The sequence below is a fragment of the Lampetra fluviatilis genome, chromosome 39, assembly GCF_964198595.1.
Source record: "Lampetra fluviatilis chromosome 39, kcLamFluv1.1, whole genome shotgun sequence".
In the NCBI taxonomy this organism is placed as follows: Eukaryota; Metazoa; Chordata; class Hyperoartia; order Petromyzontiformes; family Petromyzontidae; genus Lampetra; species Lampetra fluviatilis.
Genome location: NC_136313.1, coordinates 2,760,570 through 2,782,792, shown reverse-complemented (window position 1 = coordinate 2,782,792; position 22,223 = coordinate 2,760,570). Strand labels below are relative to the sequence as shown.

The following is a 22,223-nucleotide window of genomic DNA, read 5'->3' as shown; positions in this document are numbered from 1 at the left end:
GTGCCCTGTAGTGTGGTGAATGGACGGGTGATGAGTGTTTTGTTGTGCCCTGTAGTGTGGTGAGTGGACGGGTGATGAGTGTGTTGTTGTGCCCTGTAGTGTGGTGAGTGAGTGGACGGGTGCTGAGTGTGTTGTTGTACCCTGTAGTGTGGTGAGTGAGTGTACGGGTGGTGAGTATGTCGTTGTGTCCTGTAGTGTGGTGAGTGAGTGTATGGGTGGTGAGTGTGTTGTTGTGCCCTGTAGTGTGGTGAGTGAGTGGACGGGTGGTGAGTGTGTCGTTGTGTCCTGCAGTGTGGTGAGTGAGTGGACGGGTGATGAGTGTGTTTTTGTGCCCTGTAGTGTGGTGAGTGGACGGGTGATGAATGTGTTGGTGTGCCCTGTAGTGTGGTGAGTGAGTGGACGGGTGCTGAGTGTGTTGTTGTGCCCTGTAGTGTGGTGAGTGAGTGGACGGGTGCTGAGTGTGTTGTTGTGCCCTGTAGTGTGGTGAGTGTACGGGTGCTGAGTGTGTTGGTGTGCCCTGTAGTGTGGTGAGTGAGTGGACGGGTGCTGAGTGTGTTGTTGTGCCCTGTAGTGTGGTGAGTGTACGGGTGCTGAGTGTGTTGGTGTGCCCTGTAGTGTGGTGAGTGAGTGGACGGGTGATGAGTGTGTTGTTGTGCCCTGTAGTGTGGTGAGTGTACGGGTGCTGAGTGTGTTGGTGTGCCCTGTAGTGTGGTGAGTGAGTGGACGGGTGCTGAGTGTGTTGTTGTGCCCTGTAGTGTGGTGAGTGAGTGGACGGGTGCTGAGTGTGTTGTTGTGCCCTGCAGTGTGGTGAGTGAGTGGACGGGTGGTGAGTGTGTTGTTGTGCCCTGCAGTGTGGTGGCTAAACACAGTATGGAGTGAGACAAAACAGTGTCTGGCGGATCCTATTCCTCAAAGCTGGAGGCAGAATCGACGATGGAAGTTCACGGAAACGGTCACCATGGTAGTAGCCGTAAAAGAGTGTTAAGGAGGTGACTGATTGCCAGTGAGCGAGTGATTGCAGTGATTTCGGGTGATTTGAGTTATTTCGAGTGATTTGAGTGATTTCGAGTGATTGCAGTGATTTCGAGTGGCTGGAGTGATTTCGAGTGATTTGAGTGATTTCGAGTGATTGCAGTGATTTCGAGTGATTTGAGTGATTTCGAGTGGCTGGAGTGATTTCGAGTGACTGGAGTGATTTCGAGTGATTTGAGTGATTTCGAGTGATTGCAGTGATTTCGAGTGATTTGAGTGATTTCGAGTGACTGGAGTGATTTCGAGTGATTTGAGTGATTTCGAGTGATCGCAGTGATTTCGAGTGATTGCAGTGATTTCGAGTGATTTGAGTGATTTCGAGTGACTGGAGTGATTTCGAGTGATTGCAGTGATTTCGAGTGATTTGAGTGATTTCGAGTGACTGGAGTGATTTCGAGTGATTGCAGTGATTTCGAGTGATTTGAGTGATTTCGAGTGGCTGGAGTGATTTCGAGTGATTGCAGTGATTTCGAGTGATTTGAGTGATTTCGAGTGACTGGAGTGAATTCGAGTGATCGCAGTGATTTCGAGTGATTTGAGTGATTTCGAGTGATTGCAGTGATTTCGAGTGATTTGAGTGATTTCGAGTGACTGGAGTGATTTCGAGTGATTTGAGTGATTTCGAGTGATTGCAGTGATTTCGAGTGATTGCAGTGATTTCGAGTGATTTGAGTGATTTCGAGTGATTGCAGTGATTTCGAGTGATTTGAGTGATTTAGAGTGACTGGAGTGATTTCGAGTGATTGCAGTGATTTCGAGTGATTTGAGTGATTTCGAGTGATTGGAGTGATTTCGAGTGATTTGAGTGATTTCGAGTGATTGCAGTGATTTCGAGTGATTTGAGTGATTTCGAGTGACTGGAGTGATTTCGAGTGATTGCAGTGATTTCGAGTGATTTGAGAGATTTCGAGTGACTGGAGTGATTTCGAGTGATCGCAGTGATTTCGAGTGATTTGAGAGATTTCGAGTGACTGGAGTGATTTCGAGTGATTGCAGTGATTTCGAGTGATTTGAGAGATTTCGAGTGACTGGAGTGATTTCGAGTGATTTGAGTGATTTCGAGTGATTGCAGTGATTTCGAGTGGCTGGAGTGATTTCGAGTGATTGCAGTGATTTCGGGTGATTTGAGTGATTTCGAGTGATTGCAGTGATTTCGAGTGGCTGGAGTGATTTCGAGTCACTGCAGTGATTTCGGGTGATTTGAGTGATTTCGAGTGATTCCAGTGATTTCGAGTGGCTGGAGTGATTTCAAGTCACTGCAGTGATTTCGAGTGATTGCAGTGATTTCGAGTGACTGCAGTGATCTCGAGTGATTGGAGTGATTTCGAGTGATCGGAGTGATTTCGAGTGATTGCAGTGATTTCGAGTGACTGCAGAGATTTCGAGTGAATCGAGTGATTTCGAGTGACTGCAGTGATTTCGCGAGGGCTTGATCTTCAAAAACCTCACTGTTTGTCCTATGTTTAAATATTTTTACACCACAAAGATACAATCGCATTTCCATACGGACTGAAACACGTATACTGCATCACTGGAATCGCTTGTGTGTGTGTAGTTAGTAGTCATACTTTTCAGTTCCCGAAGGGATCCGTGAGCTAATCCTTGCGGGACCTAAATATTTCCCTGTTATTAGAGATTGAGTCGCAGTGGAGAACCGTTCGTTGTTCACACGTTGCTGTGCGAAGTAGCTCGAACACAGGGAGGCAATTCGGAATGCATGCAGGGAAATGTTCATGCAAAACTGATGTGGCAGCACGAATTCGTGACAGTCACGCCACCGGCGTTTGCATGTTGAGAATCTCTCCATACCCGAGCGGCGGGTACGCATTGGACTTATGTACGCACGGATGTATATTGAACTTCTTTCGCGCCGTGCGTAGTCAACCGTGCTGATTGGAGGTGCGGACGATGCATTAGATTCCGCGATTAAAAATTAATTGTTGGGAGCCAAGATTTTCGCAGCCAATATGACGATGCGTAATAGCTTATTGGATTCGGCGACACAATTAACAGACCAAATTTGTCGTTAAGACTTCCCGGATTGTTATCTGCGGGCTCCATGGATCTTGTCCCAAAGACGTTTGAGACGTAGTTTCCAATGAAACGTCGCGTATCTAATTGCAACCTTTGGTTGTGAGGACCGTCCTTTGACTAACCGGCGAGCGAGCCGAAACAACCGAAATTTACCAAGCCGTGTTGGGCGGTGGAGGGTTCTCACGACACAGATTTGGTCTGTTCACAACGTGTCCCTCACCCACATTTTTTAAAATCTTATCCTCGCGAGCATCCATTCTCTGCAAAGCAAGTGGGTGTGGCGTGGGCAAGCGAGTTTTTTTTATTTATTGTACAACTGAAGTTCCTTTTTTTTCATTGCGCTAGGTGCGATTTATACGACGGATGACTTAGCAAATTAATTACGGTCGTCGATATTTAACTTCAGCGTTTGCGATTGCGCCGCGAGCCGTGTGAGCACAAGCGTTTAGCATTAATCGCGATAATCACCCATCCTACATCAACACTGCCCCGTCACAATACGCAAAGCATTATATTTCTCCTCCTGAAAGTAAATAGATGATTCATGCCTTAATTTATGACAGTTTTACATCGAGGGACGCAAAAAGGAAAAGCCGTCTTTAATGTTATGTTTGTACGTGAAATGACGTTGCAGCTGCAGTGAGGCGGCGATAAGGTTGTACCATTAGATAACAACACCGAGATATTCTAAACATCGCAGTCTTGTACGACATGACTCATAAATAATGTATCATTATAGACTATTCATGACCGTGGCTCACTGTGGGTGCTGGCCTTGTGAAGAGAGGGAGAGAGTACGCGACTTGGATGATGCATCTTCTGCCGTTCTTTCCGTAATTGCGTCCCAATTGTTTCTCTCTGCGTCACGTTCTGCTGAAGTATCCCTTCGGATTCCCGCAGAGAGCGGTGCAAGCCTCGTAATTAGAGAACGGCCCACGGAAGCGGATATCACAGGGCTACCTCCGAGATCCCTTCAGTTGACCTCCGGTTGACACAGCAGAGGGCAGCGCTTGGCCACCCACTCTGCATATGAGAGTGATGTTTGTCGCACGACGGTCAATCAGATCTTCTTGGTTCTTTCGGTAAAGTCACGTAGAAGGGAAATAATTAAATAATAACATTTTAACATAATAAAATACAATTCTCACAAGAGAATTGTATTTTATTATGTTTAACGTGACTTTACCGAAAGAACCAAGAAGATGAATCCCTGCAGTCACGAAAGCTTTAAATCGAAAAAGGTCAATCAGATATTTAAATTCTCAGAATTTGGCCGAATTGTTAAAACCAAAAGTTCAGTTGATGTTTTTTTTTCTGCTTGCGCAGTCAAAGGTCACCGAGCCAAGACAATCAACAGACTTCAATAAAGAATCCAGCTTAATCACATGCGGCTGAGACCTGGCTGCGAACCCAGAATCTTAGCAGCGCCGGCTCAGACCTCACCGCTCGCGCCGCTGCATGCGATTGACCTCGCCAAGCCTTTTGGTACATTAATAAACATTAATAAACATTAATAAACATTAATAAACATTAATAAACATTAATAAACAAGAAGAATGTAAACGCTCGCAGTGAAAGTGGTGAATTTTTTACTGGCAACGTTGGGTGATTATTTGCCAAGACGGAATGTGATTTGCGTGGTCGACCTTGCTATGGAAAGTGATGCCTCGGTGACATTGGGATTATAATTCGGCATTTCCACGGCTATCGGAGCAGACCCAATGCTTCAAGAGAATATGCGGCATCGACGATTTGGCAACTTCTATCGCCTCTCACACCCCCCCCCACCTCCCATTATATCACGGCCCGGAGGGGAAGTGAGTGTAGATTTCGTTTTATTTTTGTAAAGATTTAACGTACGATTTGGGTTAGCTTGTGCTGTCCCAACTAAATGGGTCCATGAAAGTTGGTCCACTCGAGAAATTTTCTGAATCGCACGCGGCTGGCACGTTGGCCTGAGTGAACGCACGCTGCCCTCTTTGGAAAGGGCCCGGATGAAGTGGGCCATGTGGCCCGGTTGGCGACGCCTTGGCCAGAGGTCGCAAACGGGCTTTGATTCCTTACCCGTACCCGCACCCGGCCGCACCAGGGTCGCAAACGGGTACCCGTGCCCGTACCCATACCCGGCCGGGTACGGGTAGGGTACTGGTATCAGGTACCTGATTGTGACCTCTGGGATGAAGCCATGTTGCAGGCGCAGGTGGGTTGATTCTAGGAACTTGAATTGTGAGAAGAGACAAGACGTTGGGAAATGAGTGACAAACGGTTACTCACCAGTGACTCACGGTCTACCCGTACCCGTACCCGGCCGCACCAGGGTCGCAAACGGGTACCCGTACCCGTACCCGGCCGGGTATGGGTAGTCGGGTATCGGGTACGGTACGGGTATCGGGTACCGGGTTGTGACCTCTGGCCTTGGCCCAGCGAGGCTGCTGGGTGAATCCGACAACCGATGCTGCGTTGCCCGACCCGTAAAACCGGGCCAGCTCGCTAACCTAGTGGTCACGGGGACGTGGTGGGAGTCTCCCGCCGTGCACCCCCCCCCGCTTCCGCCCGTTCGCTGTGTGGTCCGAGAAGGCGGCGGCGTCTCATCTCGTGCCGGGGTTAACCGGCGGGCCAGTTCACAACGGCACGCTGCGGCCCCTTTGATGTGAGAACCTTTCTGAAATTATTTATTGCTGGGGTTGGCTTGCTTGAAGGGCAATTCCTTTAGATACTGTGGAGTAATGAACATTTCACTTTCCTATTTGCACGTGTGTATTTGCGTGCATGTGTGTGTGTTTTTGTTTCACGTCGTATTTTGCCGGCGGGTTTCGGTGTAATAGGTTTATATATTTTTGATCAAATCCACTGGCTCATGATGCAATGCTGGGGACGTTTTCAAATTTCCCTTGATGTGTTTAAGAGGCTCCGTGAACTCGCTGTTTCCTGCTTCACCTCTCTCCGATCATCTCACCGCACTCGCTTCCACATGCTCGCCACAAGATGAATGCAAAGGCTTTCCATCGAAGACCTCGGTTAACCCCGCACTCATTGGGAGGTCACTCGTTCTCTCGTGCTGTCCCCCACTGTTTGAAACTCTCTTTGCGCCACACGTCCGTGTTGTTTGACTCCCTGCCCCTCAACTCCAGTCCACACTCACCACCTTCCTTTTCCTCGGCCTATGACTGTCAACCTCTAAATAAGAATGCAAAAAAAAATGCCCTCTTTTTCCCGTACAGCACCTCGAGATGCGGTCACATTTAGACGCTATATATATTGTATCGCATTGCATTCATTCCCCATAGGCACAAATACGCCCAACGAAGAGTGTGGGCTGCGATGTCTCAGCGATCTATAGGCGGAGGCTTGCGCAGCAAAACCCGCGGGACTGGTTTTTTTCCATATTCAACGTGGAATTCAAGGCATCCATCCGCTAGGCTGGGTGGGTGGACGTGCACCATTGTGCTTTACAGACTTCAGTGCAACGGCTGCGCTCAAAATTCCCCCCCCCCCTCCACCCGCGCCTGTAGGTACGGGCTTGGCCTCCTTCGCTTTCCACGCGACGCACGGGCGGCGCTGGCCGCGTCGCGCGTTCCCTCTCTGCCGGGCCGCTCGCTCGGCATCGGCGCGCGCGCGCCACCATGCCACCCAGCTTTGTTCTTTTTTTGGTGTGGATCAACGGTGTCACTCCCCTGGGGAAGTGGTGCGAGGAAACCCGAAACCGTTGCGGCAGCTCGTAGTTTGTGAGCGCTCGCGGTCGGAGAACGCTCGCGTGCCGGCGACAGGAAGCCGCCACCGTCTCTGCCGTGCCCCGGTGGCGGTCAAGGCCAGGAGGAGGCCCCCTGCCAACCCGCCCGCGCGGGGCGTCTCGCGGTGCCCACTTTGACGGGGTGGCGGCTGGCAGCGGTAGCGTGTGAAGTTAAAACGGACGCGTCGCCTCCAGCGGGAGCACGGCACGTCTTGGAGGAGAATGTTGCCCGGCGGCGTGAGCTGCGGTTATTTGAGGAAGCCCGCGGAGAGGATCGCCATCGAAGACCGGCGGGTGAGTGCGGCGGTGGCGCGTGGTTACATTTTGCACGGCAAAGCGCTTTCTGCATGGGGCTTTTTACGCGGGCTGTGCCGTGCAGTTCTCCTCCGATGCGGGTTGCTCCCCGCGTGCGCTCTGCCTGCCTTGGAGCTCCATGAGGATGTGAATACTCCGTTATTTCGCGTCGCAGGGAGCTGCGTTGAGCCGCCTCGCTGGGATGTTGGTGCGGTTCACACTGGCAGATCCTTTGCAGAAAAAATCTCCTTCGCGCTAATAACGTCTCGGCTGGGTAGGCTCGAATGCCGCGCTTTGTGGTGGCGGGAGGCTTGACCGCTTAATTGGCATTGTGCAGCGATGTATCCGGCCAGCGATTCGATGAATTGTCGCAATTTGGGGGCCGCGATTCCATTTTGGTTTTAAATCAACATTTTTTCCGTCTCCGTTCTGTCCGTCGCGCTTCTGTTTTGTTGAGTTTGGACAGCGACGTTCGCGCCGCCAGTTCGCTCCATCAGCCTAAATGTGGCATTGTAAACTCAACTGGCACGGCTCTTACTCGGCTGTTACATGCAACAGCTCTCTGCCTGTATTGTTAGTGTAAAAATGTATTTTGCTCAGTGACGCATTATCACATGCATCGTCACATGCGTTGTGCTGGACTACCTTGTGTTGCTCTCCACGGCACCCATCGAACAATGGATTTTAGAAGAGGGACAGTTAAGCAAATGTGATGAGAACTATTGTGGAGTGTATTGCTGGTGCTTCTTCTTGTTGTACGGCTGACGTAGACGCAGAGCAACAACTACGATCACTCGTTTTAACAACTACAATCTCACATTCAGGTGGTCGATCCAGATAACCGCATCGGGAGCAGTGAAGTGCATCGCTGTGATGTCTCATTTCGTATTTGTGGATCGGACATTGCGTTGTTATACTTTGTCACGGTCTGTTCTGGATGACCACAGTCATACCATGACTGGAGAGTTTCTAATTATCTGCATCTACTGCCATGGTTTGTGCATTGGATGCGGTTTAGGCTGGACCATGAGCTTCGTGGAAGATCAAATTCAGGGATCTTCTGCAATGGGTCTTTCATGCAGTGCCAGGGTGCTGCTAAGCTCACACTCTCTCAAAGCGAACCACGCAAACCGAATCTATCTTGCCACACCCCAAGCTAGGGTGGCTTAGAGATCAGAGCCCTGCGCTGGCACCCCTGAGATCCGTGGATTTGAATCTGGGGTCTGGGTAAAACCAGGTTTTCAGTTGTGATGATTTGATTGCGTAAGCCCGGTCACCAATAACTTACACAGAGACTCGGCGCCTCGCATGGAGATGTAGTCACTTATGACGGCACAAGAAAGTAATACATTGCATTAAATTTCGATTTACCACTTCTGAGAATCAAATCAATATCGGTTCGACTGCCGTGTGACGAACAGGGTTGGGTAAGCAGGGAAAGTAGGAGAGTACTGCCCTGCTGTGTGGTTCAAAGGTCACTTACAAGACTCTGCGAAGTAGTTTTGTGATATCTCCTTCTGTGGGCCATGTGAGAGTTCCACATTTTTTAATTATTATTGATGCCTGCCAGGTGGTAGGCGGGGGGGGGGATGTAAGATACTCGCCCCATTGTTTTAACTGCCACGCCGGGAGATCGAATCGACCAGTCCAGAGGAGCCGCTGCTTGCCGTCACACCGGCACTGTGGCAGCATCCGAGAGGACAAGGAAGGGGTTTTTATTTTATTTTGTATGGAGAGGGGAGAACTCAGCTTGTCCACAATCACACCACCACCAAACCCAATCTCCATCCACTGTTGGACAAAAGCCGGCTCTTGGAGGTTATCAATTTTTAATTGCTTGGCACTGTACGTGCGGAAAAGGAGGTGAGGTGAAATGCGAAAGGGCTGTACGGGGCTCCAGCGGCTGCCTCTTCTCCGCCGCCGCCGCTGCCGCCGACTGGCACGGTGAGACCCAGTCGTCAATGACAGTCGGACGTGGGACAGCGTCACGATCCAAAGTTGAAAAATGTACTGTAAAATATCCATGATTTTACGACTGTTGAGGCAAAACAATCCAGGCTCACTTTGCTACGTTTTGTACTAATGGGTTATCGATCTGTTATGAATGGCTCATTGACATGATAATGAGGTCAAAGTGATTTTTTTTACGTTACACTCGTTCATAATTAACTCCTTTAAACGTAATAAGACAAACAATATAAATGATTTAACACTGCTAATAGGGGTTTTCCCCCTTTTTTCTGGCAACAAAACAGGTGTTGAGATGTTAAAACACCAAACTGAAATCTTTTACAAGGAATCATGTCTGCAATATCCACATTGCTTGTGGTCAGAATGCAAACAAAAAATATACTCTGATAATATATGCATTGTCCTTGAAACTGATTGGTCCACACCAGAGACAGCTTTCTTTTGAGCCTCGTCTCAATTGGTGCTAGACCAGTGGACACCAAAAGGCGTACAGACCCAAGACAATTCACTATCAGAGTAATGAGAGCTCGGGGTGAGCATCTACATCATGGGACCTTCTTTGCCAGTACCAAAATATGATAATAGGTTTTTCCCCTTTTTTTAACACTGCTCGTCAGAGCACCTTCACAATATTATTTCTGAAATCATAATAATTATGATAACGATGGTGCCTTTTGTTTGTTTGTGTTTTCAAAGACAGCATCAGAGAATCTCAAGACTCATTTTCAGGAAAGTCCTGCAGCATTGGGGATGTTTGGTCATTTCCAATCGTGGGCATTTGGCACCGTGTGGCAGGATACATGAGCTCCTGGACACAACTCACTGAACGTGCAAATGCATACCACCCAAAGCTCCGCACAGATGGATTCAAAGTGTAGGAATATTTGTAGCTCATTAAGCCGTGGTGGAATTATGCACTCCACACTTCCAAATATTATCTCGCTCTTAGCCCCTCTGCACTGGCATTGACTCCCTCTACACGTCAAGCGGTGACCCACTCTCACCATCTTCCGCTCCTCCTGAAAAAACCCATTTATTCTCACTCGCCTACCCTTCCTCGTCTACCGCTCCCCCGTATCATCACCGATACCCTCCCCGTCTTCGTAGTCATCCTCCAACCACTCGTTCGTCTATCTCATCTTCACCTCCGTTTCCTCTCATGCATCATCGTCGTCCTCACGTTTCTAACATTCACCCAGCCAATTCCATCTCGTCCCATGCCCCACGGTATGTTCTTGGGCCATCATTAATTCACTGTACAGCGCTTTCGTTAAAGCGCTTTATAAATGTAATTAAGTTAGTAAGTATGCTGAAGCCTTCATGACCAGTATTATAATTCATAATCAGTTTGATTGGGTGAGTTCATGCGAATATAATGCCAAATTTTCTAATCACCAAATTATTGCGCACATGACAAATTCATCCGAGTGGCATTATGGGGTTGTGGAGGGTTATAGTTAACAAAAAAATATTGACATTATACCCACGCAGTCATAGGACCCACAACGAAGCAATTTAGAATCCCAACACCGACGGTGTACTTTGGTTTGTATGTGTGTACGTAGACCTTCTTTCGCACCGTACGTCACCAACCGTGCTAACCGGAGGTGCGTGTTTTCACGCTCGGACGTCGGCGCTCGGTGCGAAGACGCCGCGTCGTTTCTCGCAAGCGGTTTCGAGAGAGAGGGAGGGAGCGATCGGAGCCGCCGTGGCCGGGTTGTTGGCGCTGCTGCTGCCGCGTCTCGTTGGAATCCCCCCCGGCGGTGCGCTACTTAACGGAGGAGCCGGCGCGAGCTGCCCGGCACGTGCTGCCCTTAGCGGATCCGTCGCTCGATGTGTTGGGCGGGAAGGGGGGTGGATTTCCCATGCCGTGCCCAGAACGTTCGGCAAATGTTAAAGCACGGCCACTGCGCACCGTCATGCCCGAGTTCCACCATGCCGGGAGAGACTGCTCGGTGCAAAGTATACCTTGAGATTTTGAGGGATGGGACTGCACCACGTCTTACATGGTGCCAGACTCCACAGTGGCTTCAAGGTTCACCTCCTGGAGCTGCTGCTCGGAGCGTTATCAAGAGCGAGAGCCAGGGTCAAGGTGATGTCCTGCTCAAATGAGCATTGAGGCATTGGTGCTCTCCTCTCCTGGTTAGAGCTGAGCCAGTGGTGGAATGACATTCCCATGGTTGGGGCCGAGTCCATCCATAGGACAACCGACTGATCACTTCCTCAAAAAGTGGTACTTATTCAAGAACGCAATTCCGGATTCCCCCAATTATAATAAAAATATTGAGCTCTTTGTCAATCTACTGCTGGATGAATCCTTCCCCATGCCTTGTCAGTCATGGGAATTGTTTGACCATACTTCACCATGCTGGTGAGTGCTGATTGATGAAGTGGTGACGGTGGGGGGAACTGCGAATTGAACTCAGGTGGCCGGGTTTGGAGTACAGTTCGCCAGCGGCTGCAACGTGGTGTTCGTGCAATGGCGTTTGCCTTAAGAACCAACCCCACCGACAAATGTAACCATGAAAAAACAGACGACAGTACTGTCCCGTATATTTCCAAAGTAATATTGTATTGAATAGTCACATGCACAGCGCACTCCCAAGGGCACAACTGGAGAAAGAACGCACCATATAGATGTTAACTCCCTCGCCTGGTATGCAGGAGGTCATGGAGTTTGCATGTTCTCCCCGTAGTCGCGTGGATTTTCCTCCGGGTGCTCCGGTTTTTCCCTCCACATTTAGAAACACGCGTTCAGAGGATATGGCTGCTGCTATAGTATTTAAAACGTTGTTTAACGAAACTGGAATTCACTTCCCTCTGCTTGCGGTGTGGAGGGTGGGGATGTAGATGGGGAAACCTGGGGAGAGGTTCATGATGAAAGGTGCCAAGATGGGGAGAGGTTCCCCATCCTTGCGGTGGTGAGATGTTAACTCGCTTGGTAAGCAGGAAATCGTGGGTTCCATCCCGACCCTGACGATGCCTGTATATTTGGAGTTTGCATGTTCTCCCTGTGGTCACGTGTATTTTTCTCCGGGTCCTCCTGTATTTCTCTCCATATTTAGAATTAACACGCGTTAAGAGTATTTGGCTGCGAAACATTTCCACGTGATAAGCCACTTCGTTGGGCTATCATTTGTGGCCAAGTAGCTTCTTAAAAAGAGCTACATAGCTCAATGGGCCTTACCTGGTTTAATGAAAATAGTTTAGTTTTTTTTTATCACGGGTTGGCTACGTACGGTGCGAAATAAGTTCAACGTACCAAAGACGGAAGGGGACACGAAAACGCACGGTTCAGACAAATCGTGTCTCTTCAGTGTACAATGTGAGGTTTAATGTTGACGGTGAGCAAATCGAGTGGGTGGTGGTCGGATGGTAAGGGGGCGCAGGGCCATCGTCGGGAGTTGTCTGCTCATGGTGGACGGCACGACGAAAATGTAGCAAGTTGATAGGATGACGATATCCCGTACCGCGTTTTAACCACCGTAACACCGCCTCCAACAAAAACACACGTGCACATTAAGAGACGCGTTCCATGTGCGGCATGATCACATTATTAGTGGCGCTGTTGGCCCCGCAGCCGTTCGGGCAGCAGTGAAATTTTCGCGCTCGTTGCTGCCCGCCTCATTCGAAGTGACCTTTCTCGAGCACGTGGCAATTTTCGGCACGGAACTCCGTAATAGCCTCCGGTGGTTTGGCGCGGCATGTTTCACTGGCGGGGCTGGGCGCTGTTTTTCACCGGTCACGCGGTCCGCTGCCCCGCCAGGCGCTCACCCTCCACCACCCATCCTCACCCTCTCGCTGCAGACGGACTTGAGAGCGCCGCGCTCGATGTTTCCACGCAAGAGGGTAAGCGACGGTATGACGACGATCGTTTGGAGTGTACGCTCGCTGGCGACGCTCCCTCTGATTTTTGAAGTCGGTTCCTTTTCGCCATGCTCCGTGCCTGCCTGCGTGCGTTAAAAGGGAGGTCCCTATGACGCTTTCGTACGGCGTTTGAAAAATCGCCGCGACCCAGTTTGTCACTGCGTGCGTTTGAGTTTGGAGAAAGCTATTCGACGGCGTTCGGATTAGATTAGCGCCTCCTGCAAACGGGTGTGTGTGTGTGGGGCAAGGGTCGACTACGTGAGTTTTGGAATGTACCTCGCGTAGAAGCTCCACACGGAGACTCGGCGTAATGGCTCGCAGTCTCGCACAAAGACCCACGGACTCGCATAGACACACCGACTTGCACAGAGGCACGGCGACTCTACAACGCAACGCGGTGTGAGTGATGAATCACGCTTCACCGCAGTCACAGTCAGGTGTCTCCTTCATTCCCCGCGCGCACACGTATGTTGAACTTCTTTCGTACCGTACCATAGCCTACCGTGCTAATCGCAGGTGCGGGGAAACACGAAGACAGGCAAACGCAGGTTGGCGACTTTTGAAGGGTCGTAGGCGCGACGTGGAATCGTGGCTGCTCCAGACGGTGACGCTGTCGGGAAGACGCGCGCTGTCTGCTGTTGCGAGCATTGCAAACTCGCTTGGAGCGACCGGTGTGCCCCCCCCCACCCCGAGCGTGATCCCGAGCCCCCCCCCCCCGCACTCCCCGCGCGGGCTGTCGAGACGGATCGATCCGCGTCCATCCTTGAGCCCGTGGTGCCGACCGCGTGTGTAAGACTCGACAACGTCTCGTCCTCCGCACCTGCCTGCAGACCTTGGAAGTCAAGCAGGCGCGAGCCTGGTTAGTGCTAGGACGGGCGAGCACCTCCACCAGGGCTTGCCAGGTGTTGTAGGCATGTGGCTACGGAGGGGGCTGTGAGATGCCAAAGTTCAGTGTCACCCCCACCCCTCCCTTTGTTTGCGGTGGGTTTTCTCTGGATTCTCCTCTTTCTTCACGCACGACGGCAAACTCTCATTCATGGAATCGGGCAACCCTGCCGAAAGGGGATCTTTCCTCGATAAACAAAGGGCATTATTGTTCAAGGTGCTCTGACCAGCAGTGTAATTCTGTCTTTGGTACCGTTACGCTGTCGGAGTTAATTATCAAGAAGCGGACCATCTGACAGAACGCACTTGAGCCTCGTTGTCAAGTCGATGAATCATGAATGTAATGTTGATAAATAATTGACAGTATTCATTCATTTGTTGTATGTCATGTGTTCAGATGACCCAATAGAGCCACTCGAGGCTAATAAATCACCACAGTGTTTAGAAGAAGAAGAAACATCTTATATCTAAATGCATCAAATTCCTGTGATGTGTGTGTTGAACTTCTTTCACACCGTACGTAGCCAGCAGTGCTAATCGGTGGTGTGGGGGAAGGACACCAAAAAAACGAGTTTTCAATCGCGATTTAAAAGTACGAAGAGCATCTACAGAATACGGTCAAGTTCCCCGATAACAGTCGAGGCGGTTTCGACACATGTATTCATTCGATCTTGATATATGTCCGCGCGCTCTACAGTAGCACGCGCGAGACGTCAATACGTTGCCACAATTTATCTTGGGGGTTCAGCAGCCCGGAGTTGGCGGTCAGTGAGTTATGTTCGTCTTCTTGGTTCTTTCGGTAAAGTCACGTAGAAGGGAAATAATAAAATAATAAAATAAAACATAAAATCATTCAGACGCTGTCTCCCCGACAGACCTGGTCTTCACCTGAGGACGGCTTGCTTGCGTTGTGGCCGAAACGTCGTGAGAATAATTGTATGATGGTTCATTTATTAATTATTTTATTACTTCCCTTCTACGTGACTTTACCAAAAGAACCAAGAAGATGAATCCCTGCAGTCACGAAAGCTTTAAATCGAAATAAAATAATTCTCACGACGTTTCGGCCACAACGCAAGCAGCGTTGCGAGAATTATTTTATTGTTTTATTTTTATTATTTTATTATTTCCCTTCCACGTGACTTTACCGAAAGAACCAAGAAGATGAATCCCTGCAGTCACGAAAGCTTTAAATCGAAAAGAGTTATGTTTGGTTTATTTTTCTCATGCAAAGCCCTGTACGACGGGGTGCCCCCGGCCACAGCGCTTTACATCGCATCTCATCTCCAGCTTTATTTGCAACCGTCGTGTACGGCGAATGCCCGCGTGTGAACGGATGGGAGAGGGAGACCTGCCAGCTGTTTGTGGCGTTCAAGGTGACGTGAGGCTTTCGACGCCCTCGGGGTTTGACCAGGAGTTGGCAGTCTCCGGTTTCATTCACACACTACAGTATGCAAACACAAGCCGGTTTGTTGTGTGTGCGTGTTCACTTGAGTCGACACAGGTCGACTCAGCTTCAAATGAGTACCTACGAGTGCGATGTATAAAAAACATTTCCACTAGGGAGACCGAGGCAGCCGGGCGTGGTGCTGGAGCCGAGATGTTGACTACTTCGCCTGGTATACAGAAGGTCATCGGTTCGATCCCGACCCTGATGCCTGTGTATTTGGAGTTTGCATGTTCTCCCCGTGGTCGTGTGGATTTTCTCCGGGTCCTCCGGTTTTTACCTCCACACATTTAGAAACACGCGTTTAGAGTATTCGACTGCGAAACATTTTCACGTGATGAGCCACTTTGCTGAGCTATCATTTGTGGCCAGGTCGCTTCTGAAAAAGAGCTCAGTGGGCCTAGCCTGGTCAAATAAAATAAATTGTTTAGTGTAACAGTTTATAGTACCGTTCCGGCTTTTATAGGTGCTCGCTAAAAGCACTTACCCCAACAACCTATTAAGGCTATACTGGGGGATCTTTGTCTTTGTTAACTTGAGCACTGCTTAGGGTATTGCGTGGATGGTCAGGTGCGCATGGCAGTTCGGGGCGTACAACTTCACCCATTCCCGGCCCTAACTTCCCGCCCTCGGTGATCCAGTGAATTGTCGCTGCTGTTTAGGGTGGTGGTTAAATTCAAGGATTGATTCTTCTCGGGGGGGGGGGGGGGTGCACGGGTGGCGCAGAGGTCAGAGCGATGAGCTGGCGCCCGCTGGCAAATATGGGATTGAAAAAACGTGTTAAACCTGAGTTCTCAAGTGTCAACAGCTCCGTTTATGCTTTCAGAACGGGTCACCGATGACTGCGCAAATAAACCGTGAGGTTAAAATTGACACTGCCTGCAGGCCGATTGTTTAACGTGTGCTGGGGTCACAGTCGAAATGTTGCCGGCTTTATAAAAGTACTGGCAAATGTACTTAGTCTTGGGACTCGGTGAAGCTTTTCTGCGTACATAAGCGGAATCATGAAAAAAAAAGTTCCCCATGTGATTAAACCAGAATATTGATAGAAAAAAACATGGCGAAAGTGGAGGTGCCATTGGTTTTCACCCTTCGCATGCGTCTCTTAAAGCACTTCACATTGAACCTCTGTTGACCCGAGCCTAATATAGGGTCAACAGCTAACATGAGTGAGGAGTGACATCGAAACCAACCCTGTGCCCCACGTTCACCAATCCGCACAGAGGAGCGTGATGAAGTACGGTTAAAACAACCCCCACAACTGACGCAAGCTCAGGGAGGCGTTCATCCAGCAGTGGATCGAGCGCGTCACGCACATGTTGCTCAGGCAAATCGAGTGGACAATATTCAACGTTGGATTAATTAAACAACAGCAGGGGCATGCTGCAACCCTCTCTGGCTGACAGGCGGGGGGCGTGACTAGGATTAGTTGGATGAGTGATGCATTAACATCGGTGGGTGCTCGTGTGCTTCATGTAAAGTCATCTTGTCTCCAGGGCAGCATTAGCATTTTGTTGAGCCATTCGGGATTCATGAGATTCCACGTCAATGTTTTGTTGCGCGCGGAGCTCTCATTGCATCATCAGGTACCCGTCTCGCATTCCGTGATCCCATCACCGCCTTGTGTTGAGGTGACCCTGTGATGTGTAAACACCACGCGACTTTTAAGATGTGCTCACTACTTTAATGAAAAACTAAAAATACGCTATGTATAGAAAAACATGATAACCCCCGAACTGGTTATTAGGTTACGTATCTGTGTTGAACTTCTTTTGCACCGTACGTAGCCGAGCGTGCTAATCGGAGGTGCGATGTATTTAAACATTCTTCAAAATGAGAAGGGTGACCACAATACAATTGAATATTTGTTATTTAAATATAATTTTTTTTAAACCGGTTCAGTCACCGCGCAGGTTTTTGCGGTTGTGCTACTGCGTGTTGCTCGGCACAATGTCCGATGTTTTACTCCACGTGCCAGGGGCTTCTTCAAGAACTTAGCCCAGACGTCGTACATCGCACCGAACAGCACGCGGTGCCACCTGAACACCCATGGGAGAGATACACAGTTCGGTTATCGTTTACTTGTTTTTTTTTTAAGTAGCTTCGACAAGAAATGTTAGTGGAATTTGATGTTTAGTTTTGTTGTCTTCTGCTCATGATCAATTATTTAGGAAGACTTCACAATTCTGGATATCACCTGATGAAGCCGGTGGTTGTAATCGACAGCGAAACGTCGTACTCGAATTGTAAATGTTGTGGGTTTACTCTCCAACACACCGATGTGCTGAACTAGTAACGAATTGGCACGTTCTGTTTACGTGACAAACCTTACAAATTGTCTTTGTCGGATGGTGGCGGGTTTAACGACAAATAAATATTGACGTCGTCTCGCCCAAAAAAACTTGATTATGGATCAGTTATTTTTATTCTCTGAGCTGATTAGCTCAAAATCTCATCATACTCATCACCATCATGTTCAGCATCACAGTAATTTGTAATTCTGAAGTGTGCGCGTTTGCTTGTGGCGAAAACAAAAAAAGAATTATCGACAATATTCTACGCCACTTCAGTCGGCTGTGTCCAATGCTGCTAATTTAACGATGGACGTGTTTTGATTGCATCTGCGAGTAATCCTTTTGTCACGGATTTACGGCTGATTAAATACGATATGTGGCACTTGTAATAAAATGAACTTGGCAAGGACGTCAGATTCTTGTAAAGGGAGTGCCTGTTGGAGTTCATTCGAAGACTAGATGTCAATAAAATCGTCGTCATCATTATGATGTTCGCCGTCACGTGAATTAAGAGTCGTAAATTATTTATCTTCATTTCCTCAATAAATAAGCAGCCTCGTTCACATATCTGTCACGACACATGAATTCTAAAACTATATTTTTACACATCCTGCCAGCCACACGGCAATCTCGGAGTGCATAATTTCAGCAGCATTCATTCCACACAAGCCAATCCCTGGATCGGCTTCGACTTTCAGCCTCTCATCATCAGAGCTTGAACCAACGCTTGTGAACTGCCAAATGTTTACAGGCAAGAGGACCCTCTCAGGGACACTCCCTCCCTCCCCACGAGATACGGGGTCCTAGAATTTTCCAAGGTGAAGGTGGCACAAGTTTCAAGTTTCATTTATTAGGTGTAGCCCTGTGAGCCATTCGGCTCTTGAATCGGGTGCAACCGCAACAAACAAAAAAACAAAAACATGAACAAGAAAACATCTGAAAGTGACTATGTGCAAACAGAAAATCCAAGAAAAGACAGCAAAATGTTGCAGAAAAAGCACCGTACACCAACGCACAAGGGAATGTTTGACCAGCGGCTTGCTTAGCTGCACAGGCCGAGTGTTGAGTTACCCCGAGGCTGCCTCCTCCTCAACTGGATCCTGTTCCTCACATTTTGAGCAAGACGCAGCTGTGCCAGGCATCCCGAGAGAGAGTGAGTGCCGTGTGAACCTCCGACAACAAATGCCGAAGTGAGATTGTCGCGGTTCAGCCTTCGATCGCCTGGTGAGAACTGGCAGATGCTCAGAGGCAAGGACCCTCTCCGTCAGCTGTGGGTCCTGGTTTAACGCAAAACTCTACATTGTGCGTCCATATGTAACGCAACGTAATAATTAGTGGCATTGCCAGTCTGTGCGTTGTTTGAGGTGTGCCCTGGAAAACACTTTGATCTGCCATGAACGTCTCGCTGAGATTGTGCGGCGGGTTTCGTGGACGAACAGAATGAATTATTAAGTTCACTGTGCAGCCCCCTCTATGGCCATGATACAATAACAACTTAGAAAACATGGATTGTAAAGGTGCCCCAATTTTATCTGGCATGGGCTATTCATATTCACATTTGGGTATTCTCTCACTCTTCCAAGACATCAGAGTGGGCCAAATACTCGCTAGAGCTGCTCTTTGGAGCTTCCTCTAAGTGGAGGCCCTTCCACCAACAGTGGCACGAGCAGGCAATTGTACATGTGGGGTTATTCATGTTTTTCCTGCACACCCGACAATTTTGTTCACAATTGTTTCACTTTGTGACGGTTGATGCGGTGGCATGCCGTCCATCCTGTCGGCTTACGGGAAAGCCGCTGCTCCTTGCCAACTCTGCGTGCACCTCGATGCAGAACCCAGTTGTTTTTGTTTTTGCGTTGAGCTCTGCGTTTGATGTTGACCGTGAATGTCTTGCCTGTCTGCCTGCCTGCCTGTCTCGTCTGCCAGGGCGTGATGGCCGGCCCGTCGGGGTGCACGGTGGAGCTTCCCGGGCTGCCCGGCCTGCCCATCCCACCCATCCAGGCCGGACCCTCTGCACCGGGGAGCCTCTACCAGCTGTCGCTTCGCCTCCGCGAGGGACGTAACCTGGTGATCCGCGACCGTGGAGGTGAGTGATCGTCACGCGCGCACGTGCGGGAGAAGTGGACTCTATATGTGCGTGTCCACGCGTATATGCAACACTCATCACGCGATCTCTATCACATGACGTGGGTCACATGCACATCGTGCGCTTTCAGATGCGCTTCTGCGGCCGTCTGGACTGCTCTTCCTTCTGATATTAGAAAGCAACTGGAGCCATGCACTGTTAAATCTAGATTGAAAACTAATTTCTTTAGAACTGCTTTTTGTGTTTAGTTTGTTGTCTTTTCCCCCGCACCTCCGATTGGCACGTTTGGCCTACGTACGGCGCGACAGAAGTTCAACATACACACATACATGTCCTCGTCACGTGACCTCGCTGCTCAATTTTCCGAACGGCACCGATGCCGAGTTGCTCGCCCGAGAGGACGTCCACCGTGGCGACGGATTGATGAAATGAGCGCTCGAGTGCAAGAGCTCGATTGATTGTCGCGACCGTGAGGGATCGCAAAGGCTTGGGGAGGGCCCTCAGTGTAGCCTTGGCCACGTTACGGCTCACGGCGACGATGACGTTGATTGATTGGTTGTGACCTGCCGGAGGAATTTGCTGATCTGTAAACTCCCACGTTGCAACATTCTGGGGCACGCGTCGTGGCACGCATCACCCAGAGAGGCACATTCTTATGATGGATGACGACGACGAGAAAACGACGACAAAAAAAACGTCTCGGCCCACTTCGCAAACCGGGCGAGCGGGCTCTGCCCTCAATCTCATAAATAGCCGTGCCTCGCCAGGGAGTTGTTGCCGAGACAAAGGGAGCTCTCTCTTACCGAACCGGGCGGCTCGCGTTGCCAAGGGCTTCTTTTGCGTGCGTCAACTTCAGTGCCGTGCGTGGGGGGGGGGGCCAAGAGCCGAAACATTACAAAATAAAATCGATGTAGGATTGAGATACGATAATTTAAAAATATACGAATAATTATGATTGATATTCATTGGGTTTTTCGGTAAAGTCACGTAGATAGGTTCAAATTAATAAAAAAAACGATTTCAAATTAATAATAAAATAAAAGTACTATAAATTCATGAAATTTGTAGCAAAATTTATGAATAAAATTTTTTATTTTTATTTATTCATTTGAACCTATCTACGTGACTTTACCGAAATACCCAAAGAAAATTAATTCCTGCAGTCACGAAAGCTTTAAGTCGATAATTATGATTGATTCCCTTGAGCTGCGGGGAAGCTGCTACGGTGGTCTCGGCAAACTGAACTTGCGATCCGCGGGTCGCCAGTTCGATTCCATCTCTCTCGGCGCGGCAGTTGGAGACAATGGGGCGATCTCCTTCAGCCTCCCCGCCCACTCAGCGGTATCGATGGGTAAGCCACGTTCACTCGATGGGCAGGTCACTCGTTGTGTGGGCAAAGTGTTGGTGCGCCCACCCTTTCCGAGCTGTTCGGTCGTTGTGGAAGAGTAGGCCAAAGACCCTCACGAGCTGCCTCTAGTGGGAGGCCCTTTCCACCACCAGTGGTGTGAGAAAGCACTTGCGGGGCCTGCACCTTTAACTGCTACAGAGGGAAGGGATGGAGAGGGGGGTGGAAACGAGCTGTTATTGCGACAGTTTACATCGTCACTGTCAGTGTGATCCACTTCAATGATGGATGATGGACTCTCCGTGCTGATGCCACTCCGCAGTCGTGGATGTCATATCATCCTGCGTGTATCCTGTGTGCACGTGTGTTCTCTGTATCGTACAGAGCGGGGGTGTAGCGATCAGCGCGCTGCGCTACGAACCCGGCGACCCGAGCCCGATTCCGACTCACGGCCAACACCAGTGACGATTATTTGAACCGTTCCTGTGCTCCCCTAGGTCGACTCAGCCTCAATTTGAGTACCTGGTGCGACGTGTAAAACACTTCGCCACTGGGGAGACAAAGGCGGCCAGGCGTGTTGCTGGCCGTAGCGGCCTTCATAGGTGCTCGCTAACAGCACTTTCCCCAAAAGTCTGTTAAGGGTATAGGGGTGATCTTTGTCTCTGTATCGTGGGGGAGCGGTAGTGTAGTGGTTAGCACACTGCGCTACACTAATCCGGTGGACAGAGTTCCATTCCCAGTCTCGACCATCGGCCATCGTCACTCGGAGCGACGTGCCTGCCCGAGGTTACGCGTTCTTACCAGTCAGCGTGGCGTTTCTAACTTGTTTGTGTTCTCTGGTCCACGCGTCATGTGTTGCTATATTGGGCTCAATTAATGTGTGAAGAACATCGACGGAATAAAAACGAGGGAGGGAGTTTATTTACGAATCACGGCCTCAGGTGCCGGGTGCCACCCTTCTCATTTCCACATTCTTTGCCACTCATGTGGGTGCCGCCTTTGCTATTTTAGCGTCTGCACTGAATGCAAAAATAGGTTCCCGTGAAATAATTTACTGAGCGATTGTCGTGATGGGGGTTGGGCTAACATGGAATGGCGATCGATTGCGTGCACGGGACGATTCATAATTTCTATTTTGATCATAATTTTTGTTAAGTCGACAGCAACCTCTGGCATCTCACGTGGTCATTCTTTTCGTCTGCTCGACTGAAAACTCATCTCTGGCCTTGACCCAACGG

General features: G+C 49.4%; 1 protein-coding gene across 7 annotated transcripts in view; it reads left to right on the top strand.

Annotated features, from left to right (window-relative positions):
• MCTP1 (multiple C2 and transmembrane domain containing 1) overlaps nt 1-22,223 on the top strand; it is a 155,656-nt gene that overhangs the window by 59,279 nt on the left and 74,154 nt on the right. For 5 of the 7 annotated variants that reach the window (XM_078874442.1, XM_078874441.1, XM_078874444.1 and 2 more), the window contains one exon: nt 19,481-19,640. In XM_078874442.1, coding sequence (XP_078730568.1) covers nt 19,481-19,640 — 160 coding nt within the window. Of the gene's footprint in view, nt 1-6,624; nt 7,091-16,799; nt 16,847-19,480; nt 19,641-22,223 lie in introns of those variants that run through there. The other 2 variants (XM_078874446.1, XM_078874447.1) reach the window with 2 other exon arrangements.